General features: G+C 39.5%; 1 protein-coding gene across 1 annotated transcript in view; it reads right to left on the reverse strand.

Moving 5' to 3' along the window:
• The window catches only part of CDH23 (cadherin related 23), a 782,513-nt gene that overhangs the window by 428,925 nt on the left and 339,893 nt on the right, over positions 1–13,695 (reverse strand). Inside the window, exon 10 of the mRNA XM_018553073.1 lies at positions 9,469–9,581. Within this exon, the coding sequence (XP_018408575.1) occupies positions 9,469–9,581 (113 nt within the window). The remainder of the gene's footprint in view (positions 1–9,468; positions 9,582–13,695) is intronic.

Here is a 13,695-nt window from a genome sequence, read left to right on the forward strand (position 1 = left end):
CCAAAATAAATCCCTTCAGAATTTTTTTTAAAATAAAAAAACTAACTTGGTTGCCTAAATATGCACACCCTTATACTAATACTTTGTTGAAGCACCTTTTGATTTTATGAAAGCATCCAGTCTTTTGGGGTAGGAGTCTATCTATAATGACACATTTTACCTTGGGAATCTTTACGCACTCTTCCTTGCAAAAGCACTTCAAATCTGTCAGATTGCGAGGGTGTCTACTGTGCACAGCCCTCTTCAGGTCACCCCACAGATTTTCAATTGGTTTTAATTCTGTGCTCTGGCTTGGCCATTCCAAAACTTTGATCTTCTTCTGGTGAAGCCATTCTTTTGTTTATTTGGAGGTATGCTTTGGGTTGTTGTCATGCTGAAAAGTAAAATTCCTCTTCATCTTCAGCTTTTTATTAGAGGTCATTTTATGTCAAAATCGACTGATATTTGGAGCTGTTGCTATGTCCCTCCACCTTGACTAAAGCACCAGTTCCTACTAAAGAAAAACATCCCCTAAGCATAATGCTGCCACTCCCATGCTTTCATGTGGGTATGGTGTTCTGTTGGTGATGTGCAGTGTTATTTTTGCGCCAAACAAACTTTTTGGAATGATGGCCAAAAAGTGCAAGGTCTCATCAGACCATAACACATTTTGCAACCCACTTTGGTCAGGCTTGGTGTAGGTTTTTGCAAAATGTAGCCAAGCTTGGATGTGTTTCTTAGTATGAGAAGGCTTCCCACTTGTCACCCCACAGCTCAGAAATATGAAGAATATGGGAGATTGTTGTCAAATGTAGTACATAATCAGTACTTGTCAGACATTCCTGCAGCTCCTTTTATTTTGCTGTAGGCCTCTTGGCAGCCTCCTGGACCAGTTTTCTCCTTGTTTTTTTTAATCAATTTTGCAGAAACGTCCAGTTTTTGGTAATGTCACTGTTGTGCCATATTTTCTCTACTTAATAATGGCCATGTTCACTGTGTTCCATGGTATATCTAATGCCTTGGAAAAGTTTTGCACCTTTCTCCTGACTGACACCTTCCAACAAAGAGATCCCTCCTGTCAGGCTAGGAGCAGATAACAGTTCAGATGTGTTGATTAGTAAAAAGTTCAAAAAACAAGAGCACATACCATGAGCAGGTCTAAGCAAAGCAGGTTGGCTGGAACTTGTAGTGCACCGCTGCAGATGCAGGTAGAGGTTGGCTGGTGCTTCTGGTTCACCACTGCAGATATAGGTAGAGGTTGGCTGGTGCTTGTGGTTCACCGCTGCAGGTGTAACAGGAGGGTCAGGGCAGCCAAGTAGTAATGCTGAGTCTGGCACTATAGAAGAATCAGGCAAGCGTAGTCTAGACAAGCCGGGTCATACACAGGTAGATCAGAGTCCAATCAGTACAGAATCAGAAGCGAGCAAAAGCAGGGTCAAAACTAGCCGGGTCATACACGATATATACAGAGCAGATATCAGCTGGGTCAAGCAGGAGCACACAAGGTAACAACGCTATCACAAGCACTGGTAGTGTGCTGATACAGGTGATTTAAAGGTGAGCTGGCCAATAACCGTTGTTTCCTAGGCAAAGGCTATGTTAGGTGAGTTTGGATCCTGGTACTGACAGTCAGGTTAGTTTTGCTGGGTCTTAAAGGGATCCTGGTACTGACATTTTCCCCCCCCCCCCCCCCCTTCCTCGAGGGGTTGCTCCCGCACCCCCAGGCTTACTCGGATAACAAAGTTGGAACTTCTTCTTAAGTCGGTCAGCATGAAGATCAGGAGCTGGGACCCAAGATCGATCCTCTGGGACGAAACCTTTCCAATGAACGAGATATTGTAAGGAGTTGCGTACCCGTCTGGAATCGAGAATATACGCCACCTAATATTCCTGACTCCCCACGATGTCCACAGGTTCTGGAATGAACACGCTTCAACAATGAAACATGAAAGACATTTGGAATGCACATAGATGGGGAAGATTTAATCTACAGGCCACATTATTAACAATCTCCAAAATGTCATAGGGCCCGATTAATGTTGGGCCAAGTTTCTTAGATGGCACACGCAGGGACAGATTCCTAGAAGGCAGCCACACTTTGTCACCTCTTGTCAGCCATTCTCGTAAAAACCTGCACAGAACGAGAAATAGCACGATTGACATCAGACCAGATCTTGGAGAAATTTCCAATTGCAGTGTTGGCATCTGGAACATCAGAGGGCGGGTAGATCAAAAGGAGCACACACGAGGATGCAACCCGTAAACACAGAAGAAAGGAGAGGTCTCCGTAGACGTGCTGGCACAATTATCAAAGGAAAACTCCGCCCACGGAAGGACATTGACCCACTCCACATCATCATTGGCCATTAGACAACGTACCATCTTCTCTAGAGTCTGATTAGTCCTTTCCGTTTGGCCATTCGTCGCAGGATGATATGCTGAAGAATACGATAACTTAATGCCCAGCTGAGAGCAAAGGGCCTTCCAAAACTTGGCTATAAACTGAGAGCCACGGTCTGAGACAATGTTCATTGTCAGGGAGTGAGCCCTCAAACGGGCCAATACTGAGCAGACATGCCTCTGATGTGTTTCAAGATCAGGAGAGTATATCAAAATATCATCTAAGTACACAAGCATGAAGCGACCCAAAATGTCAAAGAAAATGTCAAAGAAAATATCATTCATAAAGTTCTGAAAGACAGTTGGTGCATTCTTGAGACTGAAAGGCATGACAAGACAATCGTAATGACCATCCTTGGTGTTAAAGGCCATCTTCCATTCGTCCCCTGCACGGATGCGCACTAGATTATAGGCTCCCCTTAAGTCCAGTTTGGAGAAGATTTTGGCTCCCTGGATTTAGGAGAATAACTCCGTGATGAGAGGAAAAGGATGCTGATTGGGAATAGTTATCTTATTTAGACCTCTGTAGTCAACACAAAGCCTCAATCCCCCATCCTTCTTCGGGACAAATAAACACCCTGCGCCTGCAGGGTGGGACGGATAGAGGGACGGATGAATCCCTTAGCTAGGTTCTCCTGGATATACTCTTGCAAAGCAAGATTCTCTGGCTCAGACAGTGGAAATACTCTCCCTCGGGGAGGTGTAGTGTCAGGCAAGAGGTCAATGGGACAATCATAACTGCGATGAGGAGGTAAAGTGTCAGCAATCCCTTTGGAAAATATGTCCTGAAAGTCCTTATAACAAAATGGATTCTGTTCCACTACTACTTGACAGGTAGCAAATGAAACAGGGTGCTGGATGCACTTTTTTACACACTGATTGGACCAAGCCAAAATATGTCCTGTTCACCAGTCGAATACTGGATTGTGACTCTGAAGCCAAGGAAGGCCTAGGATCAAATGAGTGGATGGAAAGTCAATGGCAAGGCATGAAATCTTCTCCCAATGCAAAGCCCCCAATTGTAACTGGAAATGGATGGTGGATTGGAGTGAGAGGCCTATTATCCACAGAAATCAGGCAGACTGGGCAATCTAGAGCATGAGTTTCCAGGGACAAAGAGGTAACCAGAGTCTTAATAATAAAATTCTCAGCGGCTCCAGAATCCACAAAGGCCAGCAGTTCATGAGACACTGTCCCACAATCACCTAGGTCCTGGAGTTTCCCGGACGTGTAGGGCAAGAACGGAGCATATGGCCCTTGAGGCCACAATATAAGCAGAGTCCCATGTTACGCTGGCGTGTGTGTTCCTGGACAAACCTACGGGTCATCTTACTATGACCAATTTGCCTGTCTATGGAGCAGCCTTTCAATACTTCATAGAAGAGTGCACAGAGGAGCCCTCCTGAGACCCCGCACAGTCCTGAGATCCTCCACAGCCCTCCTGAGACCCTCCACGACCCATCTGGGACCCCGCACATCCCCCCTTAGACTCTGCACAGCAGGCCGGCACCCTGGATCAGCACAAAGTATGTAGCTTCATAATATTCTGCATTAATGTATAATGCATAACTGGGATTTGTTGTCTTCTATAGCTGCTTGCCATTCAACATTGCCATATAATGTATTGCTGGGATTTGTAGTCCTCTATTGCTGCTGGTATTCTGCACTGTGCCACAGTCCTAAAATCATTAGTCTGGTTTGTTTTAGAAAAACTGTCACATGACACTAAAAGAGGTATCAGTAATTGGTATCGGCGAGTACTTGAGGAAATGTATTGGTACTCGGTCATGAAAAAATTGTCGGTGCATCCCTATTTCTGTTAATGCCCGTACTGAGGTACAGACATGTAGTAACATGGACAGAAGGCAGAGTTAATGGACTACAAGTGCGATGATGTCACCACATTTGTATTCCTCTAAAACTACAAGCCCCTCTGCCGCCATGGCAGATGGGATTTGTAGTTCCTCCCCCCTGTGAATGGATGACGTGGCTGTGTGGGAGCCAGACACAGCTGCTCACCGCTCAGACTGAACAATGTTGTCAGGGCCAACGCTAGCGTAGGGCGGCGTAGGCATATTTCTGAGGGTGCTGGGGGGGTGCGCAAAAATGCACCTTTGCCTGTGTAGGCAAAAACCCTTGCACCGGCCCTGTATATCCCCTATAGTTATAAGTCCTGGTGGCATCCGTGTTCCAGTAGGCACACTTGCCTTTAGAAAAAGACGGTTACTAAAGATAAAGTGACTCACCACTATACTGTATACTCTGCCTGAAGTGTCTGCATCCAGTATTGCTATTAAGATATACTGACTATGAAACAACTATGAAAAAAAGCTAAACCCCACAGCTGGTAGAAGGAACTCTTTAAATGAAAAAAAAACTGGAGCAGTTTGATCAAGAAGTGTAAGACAAAATACCAGCTGACAACGTATAGTCTTATTTGGAGCTACAGAAAGTACGTAATTTCAGTTGATGCCTCCAAAGAATGGCCTATTAAATATTAGTCAGTAGTAGCACTAATTATGTATACGTCATTTTCATTTGTTTTATTATTTACAAACATATGTAGAGTCATTAACAAATACATAGTGCCTGCTTTATGAATGTTGAAATAAAGAATGGTGGGTGAAATATCGGTTTTGGATGGCTTAACTACGACTTGAATAATTTAATAAAATTTAAAAAAAATAAAGGTGAAGCCAGAATGCCTCCCAACTCCACTTTTATCCTTATTTTCTTTTGTTCAATTTTGTAGAATTATCCCCAAAATTACAGAACTAAGATAATCATTTTGTTGTCCTTTTATTAATCAGATTAAGGTAGCAATACTGTGTATAAATCCACTTGGATTATTACTTTTTCAACATAATGTAATTTTAGACTTTATCTACACTTGATTTTTAGAAAGGTAAGAATGCCACACAAAAGTGAACCATTTCATGATTGTTTTTTTTCTCTCACCATTCCTAAAGCTTACAAAAAGAATTTCTTCAAATAACATTACTAAACTAAAAAAAATACTTTCATAATGTAGATAATAATCTATGACAAAGAAAACAAATAACTGCCAGTGAATGAATTCATGTCTTACTTAAAATTTACCATTACAAATAAGGTTGATGGTTTTTCATTTGCTGTATCATTTGTTCCTAGAAGTTGTATTTTCATTCAAACCAGCAACTATAACTACATCCAGGAGGTTATTAAATTTGCATGAGAAAACACATGGGCAGCAGTCTCTCTTATCCCTCTAATAAAACATGTGCTGTTCATATCCATTATATTAATACAAAAGCAGCAAAAGGCCACTGTTCGTGCTGCTGAACTGACAAATTGGTCTTTGCATGGACAGGACCTTGTCAATGACAGCAACAACTTCATAAGGAAAAGGTTTTCGGGAGGATGCTTGTGTTGCCTGCTGTCACAATGGTACATGTTCTGTCTCATTCATAGAGAACACTTCCTTATAGTTTCCCATTTCAATTAAAGTGAGAAAAAGAAAGACCTTTGTACTTCAAGTACCACTATGATGATAATGGGGTATCGAGCGAATCTTATCAGAGGTCAAGTACTGTAATTATGTGTCACTTTCTAGCCCTACAAGACTGGTGCCCCTTCTAGAACTGAAAAATTATCAGTACACCTTTGGCACAGCCTTGGACTTGCCCAATCAATGTGGCTGCTAAGCAGCATCTGATTTGTAGCTGGCTCTATAGTGCTGATGCCCAGCACAGCTTAGAGTGTTTCTAACAAACAGAGCAGACTCCTATTGATTTTAATTAAAAACCTGCGACCGGATAGAGAGCAGAGCTGGAATGGTCTGTACAGTACAAGTGGGCTGGTGACAGAGTGGGTTCATGCTTCACTGATCACTCAAAATGTCCTAGGTTCTAAACAAGAATCAGAAAATAAAATGTACCTTTTCCTTAATACAGAACATGTTATAAAGGACCACAATGATAAAATATTATTCACATTTGAAAGGAAATGTCACAGATTACACTGCAAAAAATAAAAAAACATATTTATACGTTATCCTAATTCAGCAAGTAAATTACAAAACCATGCTTTTGGTCTTGCACTTTTAAAACCCTAGACTGCAGTGGTTGCATACTTTAAATCTTTTAAAAAAATCTTAAAAATGCATTCAGGTACCCTATTAATAAAAAATTATTTTATCTGTGTATCACTTGGCTGTATTTCCTCAAATCAGCTCTGTCCTTCTTTCTGTAGGGTGCCTACTTTTGTTCCCTAAGGTCCCTGTGTCTGATGGACTACAATCTCAATACAAACAAGTAAACTAAATGTGGGATTGTAGTCCATCACAGGAGCAAGCCTGGAGTGGTGGCTACTATGCAACACACACAGGGACCATGGGGAACAAAGGTAGCCACCCTCCAGGAGGAAGGACAGTGTCAGCACCAATTCAGAGATGATATACACATAAGCTACATTTTTGTTAATAGTTAAGATACTTGAATGCATTTTTAAAATTTAAGTCTTGAGTTTAGTTTCACTTTAATAAGCAAACATGCCTTTTGCAGGTGTACAAACACTAGCTGAAATGTTGTGCCATACACAATAAAGCAGAGTAGGAGCTTCTTCTGCCTGGATCTGTGCGCTGTTGTGTTTCGATGTTACGTTCATGTTCATTGGCTTTTATTTACTCCAGAAATGAAAAAGCAAAAACTATTATTTACATTTAAGTTTATCTTTTATAGTAGGACATAAGCTCCCAGAGTGCAGATGGTGGCCATCAGGTTATGAAGCCAACGCATAACTGATTCAACATTTGTTTCAAGCAAGATACCAACAAAGCTAGCATCAGATTTAGCTTTCAACTTTCAGCTGTTTTTTGCTTGCAACACACCTAAGAAATGTTCAGGGTTGTGCATTATATTAGTGCAGTGCTACTTTTAAGCAGCAGAGGGGGGAATGTACAAATGGAGTGTTACCCAAATTACTATTTTAAGTTATGAACTGCTATATAAGCGTTCATACTTACAAGTATATGGTTCTGAGGATTCAATCATGAGATTTCGGAGCTCAACACAATAATAGAGATGTATTGGTATATAGTATTAAGACTTAAATACAGTGAACCAGCAATCTATTTAACTACAAAATACTAAAGAAAAGATTTACACATGCAAAATACACAGACATTGATATATCAAAAGGAAGAAGAGAAGAAAGTGGGCTTTGGAGGCACCAACATGACAAGTCACACAAAATCAAGAGTTGGCTAGAAGTATTATTTTATAGTTGCATGATTAAAAAAGAAATGGCCATGATAAAAACTAGAATAGAAGCCTCCAACATCCACTCAGTTCCAGAATACAGGTAGTATGAACATGATTAAATTATCATATAACATGATTGAATTAATACGTAATGACCAAGATAGTGGGAAAAAAACAAGGTATATATGTAGACATATGTATATATATCTTTTGGCATAGATTCTGCAGATAGAGGGATATCTCTTCTAGCCTTTCTTGACTATGTTATATACATTCTGGCTTTTTGATAGTCTACATATATCACCAGCAGGATAACTGGGCATGCAAAGGTCTACAATAAGGCCAAAAAGATGCCTACCTTAAAATGGTAAGTTAATAAGGCATTCTTTAAGGTAATCTTCTACATCCCAAGCACATAGTCAAAGTGCCCAACATATATGGATAGTCATAAGTGCCATGCAAATCACTAACTTAGATGCCTCTAAAGATGCCCATACACCTTACAATTATCTGCAGATTTTATGTGGTCAGATGGAAAAACAACAATTGCGCTACACACGTTACATATCGCCGCGAACGTCGCAGTGAGAGCAATAATTTTAGGGCCATAAATCACTGATAACACTAAACTGATGAGCGGTAAAAGCTTTTAAAGCATCTCCTATGGTCAATTTTGGGTATTGTAGTTTTTTGAGGTTTCGTGTGCGCGTGCAATTTTAAGGTTTGACATGGTTGGTGTCTTTTTACCCGACGTGACCCCGTCTTTTATATTTTACCAAAAAATTGGGTAATAATAAATATTTTATCATTTAATATAGGGGAAACTGTTTTTTTTTTAAATTCGGTAATTTTACCTTAATATAGTAAAAAATAAAACCCCCAGTGGTGATTAAATACCACCAAAAGAAAGCTCTATCTGTCCCCAAAAAATGGTATAAAATTTATTTCAGTGCAGCGTTGCATGACGGAATAAACGCCAATCAAAGTTCTGCAGCGCTGAACACTGCAAAATGGCCTGGATGGGAAGGGGGTTTAACACCGCGGACTTGAAGTGGTTAAAAGACAAAACACTCCAAAAACAAGTGAACTTTCTGTTAAGAAAAAGGAATTAAAAATTTAAAGTAAAATCATTGTATGTGTGACCTGCTTACAATATAGCCATTTTTTAAATAAAGAACACATTTCTTTGTGAATAAAATCTCTTAGAAACAATCTGCTGCTTGGTTTTGTATAAACGGGGGCCAAGTTAAAACATGTCTCAAAGTAAATGCAGAAAAGGTTTATGTGAATGAATGTAAACAATTGAGGATGATATTAGAAAAGTGATGGAAACATGGAGCTTCAGAATATGTTTAAAATATTAAAATATTTGTTTCATTCAGTCAGAAAAAAACAAAAACATTTTTCTTTCTGTGCTCCAGGTCCCGACACTTGGCTCTTGCTGTGAAGAAATGTTCAATAAACTCTTAAAAAGCAATATAAAATTGCTGCAGTAGTCTTACTTTAAGTAAATTGAGTCTCAAAGCTCTACAAATTTGACGTAGGCATCAACCTCCATTCCCTGAGCTAATTTCCTGACATCAGGTTAAGTGTTGTCTGAAGACCAGGAATCTGCCTAGTGGTAGACCTGTATCAGAAATGTGCTTTCACTACAAAAATGGGTGATTGTTAGATTGACACAAGACACGTTAGAGCTAAATTCCTGTAAAAGATTCTCAGATTTAATGAAAAACATACACTGGAAGAATCCATTTTGAAGTATGAAGGTTTTGCTCTCTTGCACTGCAATCTATCTTTAATAATTATTTTGAATTCTCTGCATAGTAAAATTACAACACAATTGTATTACCTTTACTGTAAGAATAAAGCCAGATGTATACAAGGGATTCTCTCGGTCTAGTTGGCCATTGAGTGTTAAGGCACCACTGAAGTAATCCAAGGCAAATATGCTGTTGGTGTTACCTGTTGCAGAATCAAACACAGGAGATATATTAAAAAACATTATAGCAATCATAATTCATCTTGCAACAAAAAGGTTAGAAAACCATAATGCATTACAAACACTACAGATATATACATCAAGACGTGGAATTACTTTTTCTTTAAAGGGGAACTCCATTCAAGCAGTTTGGGTACAGGATGGCTAAGCAACATAGTTGAGCAAATGCCTCTTACCACCATTGATCACTGCTGCTTCAAGGACTTCCTTCTCTAGTTTCTTCTGTCTGTGCTTTGGATTACACAGATTTCCCAATTGAACTCTACTAGAACTTAGGCACTCACTGAAGTGTGGGTTTTAAGAACTGGCTGCTTCAACACATATAACACAGGCATAGTTCACTGTTGTCACTAAAAATGGTTAAAGTGTGCACTGTGTTAAAGAAAAAATGGCAATTGTTTTTGATATATTGCGCTTTAGCAAACAAAATGCATAGATTGTAAGCACTCAGGGGCAGGGCCCTCCGTACCATCTTATCTTGAATTGTATTGTGATTGTAATGTCTGCCCTATATTGTAAAGTGCTGCACAAACTGTCGGCGCTATATAAATCCTGTATAATAATAATAGAGCAGGAGCATCTTCCTAAGATATCTGGGATAATCACAGGATTATTCACAAAAGGTTGAAGAGTTTGGAGAAGGCAGGAGAAGTGAACAATCTAGGATAACATAGCTAAACTGGAAAGTGAGCTGAATTGGAGAATGTTTCCAAATCAGCTATGTTGTTCTAGATTGCTCACTTCTCCTGCCTTCTCCAAACTCTTCACCCTTTTGTGAATAGCCCTGTCAGTGTTCCCAGAATCTTACCAGAAGGATTGTGCCTACATCCTCTCCAGTGCAGAAGCTGGATGGAAGTAGGTATATTATAAATATTTTTTTTTCTTTTATATCATGCAACATTTGCCACAGGATTGGGGGACCTGATGCAAATAAACAGTCATTGCTTTTGAGTACAAAGTTTGATTTCACTTGCCAGTGACAGGCTTGACCAAGCTATATTACTTAGAACAGTAAATTATCAGGTCCCTGCATAGTGTCCTGACAGGGGCCTCTAGATTAGAAAAATGGCTTAACAGAAATGCAAATCTCAAGGCAATTTACAAATCTGTATTTAACAGTCTAGCTATCTACCTACATTTACACTTTAATAATTTACAGTTTAAATGCAAAAGTTGAAACCTTGCAAATAGATCTGCCAAACTGTAAATTTAAATACAACTCAAGGCACAGCCATAACACAACTAGGTTTCTGCAAAAGAGATGACGTTGACACAATCCCCCTCCAACACACAGACATTTAAAATACAGTGACTGACCATTTACAACTAAGCATCATAATCATTGCATCACTTGCTGTACCAGTAAATCAACAGAGCCAGAATAAAGACATTGTATTTGTCACTAAACACGTGAAATCAATGTTCTTCCTAATTTCATTCTATAGGGTTTCCATAAGAACATGTACTCACACTGTACAAATTAAAATCACCAGCATCTCTTGTCCATGAACTCCCCACACAAGCACAATAAATGGCACACACGCCTTGCAGGAAAAAGATGCCTGATGTCTCTGATTACTCACTTAATCTCATCAAGTAGTTTATCCGTACACAGCTTAGATCAATAGGGTGGTATTTCTTCCTCATACAGATTATTGCGTCATTGATTTATTTCTCCCCAAGCTTTATCTTTGTGTGACACATATTCACAATGCAATTCCTACTTAGACATACAGCAGGTCAATTATATGACACATGCTTAAATGCTGAACACCTGTAACCAATGCAGAGGACACTGTGACACTCAGGCAGACAACCTCTGACTCTCAAATGGTCTGAGTGCAAACAATTTCCAGTGACTCCCCTCAGCCAGAACTGCCGTGCGGCATCAGCCAGGATGAAGAAATAAATAACCCCTAAAAGATTATAGCAATCTGCATGGTGCTAAACATTATACACATGTGGAAACATTAAAAATAAAATGGGAAGTGAAAGTGACATATTTTGCTCCCAACATGTTATCAATTAATACATTTGGCTTGCCCCCACTGTTAACACACAGTTAGCACACCTGTAATAGGATCAATAAATGAGCCAAGTGCAAGCCACCATCTCTCCTTAAATCCCAACACACCAAAATCATTTAATTTAGTTTTGTATAGAGCAAGGACTGGTTAGAGTCTTTGTTAAGCTTTTAAATATTGAAACTTTTATTCTTATAAATAGGTCACAGATCACAGATAGCATATTCAAACACAGATTATCGATTAAACAATACATTCACATTATTCCTAGTGAAATAACATCATATCATTTATAAATCCCTTAGATAGTCATTGGACCTCAGTCTATTCACTTACTAAACAAACTAACACCAAGCACACAACAATGACAACAACGGAGGAAAAGAAAAATAAATAAAATAAAAAAAGAGAGGAGCACTCATTTATGTTCATTTCCCCCATATAATTTTACCACCTTTCCCACATATTTATACCTCTATTTAATCTCTCAATTAGCCTCTAGTATGTTCCCATCTGAGAATCTCTATCCCTAGTTTAGTATCCTTCTCTAGCTTGCAACCACAATGACCAGGTTGTGTGGAATCTATCTTCTCTGTCATACAGTTTAGCTGTCAATTCCTCCATATACATCAGGTGGTCTAATTCAGCTTTCCATTCCTCTACCCCCGGGGCCACATCTGATTTCCAATGTCTTGGAATAACGGCCCTTGCAGCTATCAGGAAGAATCTCAGAAGGTCTCTCCTGACAAATGCAAATGAGCCAGGGAACATTGACAATAGGGCTACCTGTGGGGTTCGAGGGGGTGATAGGTCTGTTGTGTTTTCATATATATCAAAGACCAGTTTCCAGAATGGTCTCAGTCTTGGACAGTCCCACCATATATGGACCATTGTGCCCTTTGCCATTTTACAGCGCCAGCAAAGATCGGAGCATTGTAGATACATTTTCTTTAAGACTGACGGACACCTGTACCATCATGTAAGGATTTTATAATTCCTCTCTTGTGCTGCACTTGATATACATGCTTTATGTGTAAAGATACATGCTTTTTTTTTGTCCGCATCTGAAAAGGTATTGTGTAATTCTCTTTCCCAGGCTGTCATATAGGGAGGGAAGTCTTGGCATCTGAATGACAGTAATATTTGGTATATTGAGGATATAAGATGGTTTGGGGCTGCCCTTGAGGTGCAAAGCACCTCGAAAGGCAGCAGTTCTCTATGAAGATTCACTTCGCTTTTCTAATGTAAAAAAAAAGTCCATCAATTGGAAATATGTTAACCAGCTTCCCACTGTTCTTTCGTTATCTCCAACTAAGGAGGAAAGGGGGAGTATCCCACTAGGGGGAAAGCGCATCAATGATATACGAGGTTGTCTCTCGGGTCCATTGAAGCAACCTTGGGCAAGTAAAACCTGGTGGAAAACGTGGATTTCCCAAGATTGGGGTCAGGGGACCAACATACGACGAAATACTCTCGTTTTTAACAAGGTAATCCCATAACTTAAGTAAGGGAGTAAGGCAGAATGGTAATCCTGGTGTCAGTCTTCGTTAAGCTTTATGTCCTCTGTATCCTTTATTTAGGTGATTTTCCTTCACTTCCTGTCAGATGTGATAGGAAATTGTTCTAGCACAGAAACAGGCAAACACATTTTTTGTAAACTGGAGAAGGCTTAGAACTTTTGAAAATGTTTTTATATTTATTTGTGCTTTCCTGTTCTGGGGATGGCAAACATCCCCTTGCTTGTACAGATGTCACAAGGACAGAAAGTGGGAAATACTCTCTACAATTAAATAACCCTAAAGCTTAGGGCCTAATGGTGGTTAGCTTCCAGATAAGAAAGCCACTATCATTGAAAAAACTGAGCTTTTAAATCATTGCTGCCCCACTATTAGTTGACCAAATTCCATATATGCACGCGTTAATAACATTAAGAACTTTTATTTTACCAAAACTTTGAAGTAGTAAAGGGGTGTGTTCTGCAGCTTTATTATATTTACCATTGTAATAAAATAATAATAATAATAATAATAATAATAATAATAATAAATCATCC

This window comes from Nanorana parkeri, unplaced genomic scaffold (assembly GCF_000935625.1).
Source record: "Nanorana parkeri isolate BGI_ZX_2015 unplaced genomic scaffold, ASM93562v1 scaffold108, whole genome shotgun sequence".
Classification (NCBI taxonomy): domain Eukaryota; kingdom Metazoa; phylum Chordata; class Amphibia; order Anura; family Dicroglossidae; genus Nanorana; species Nanorana parkeri.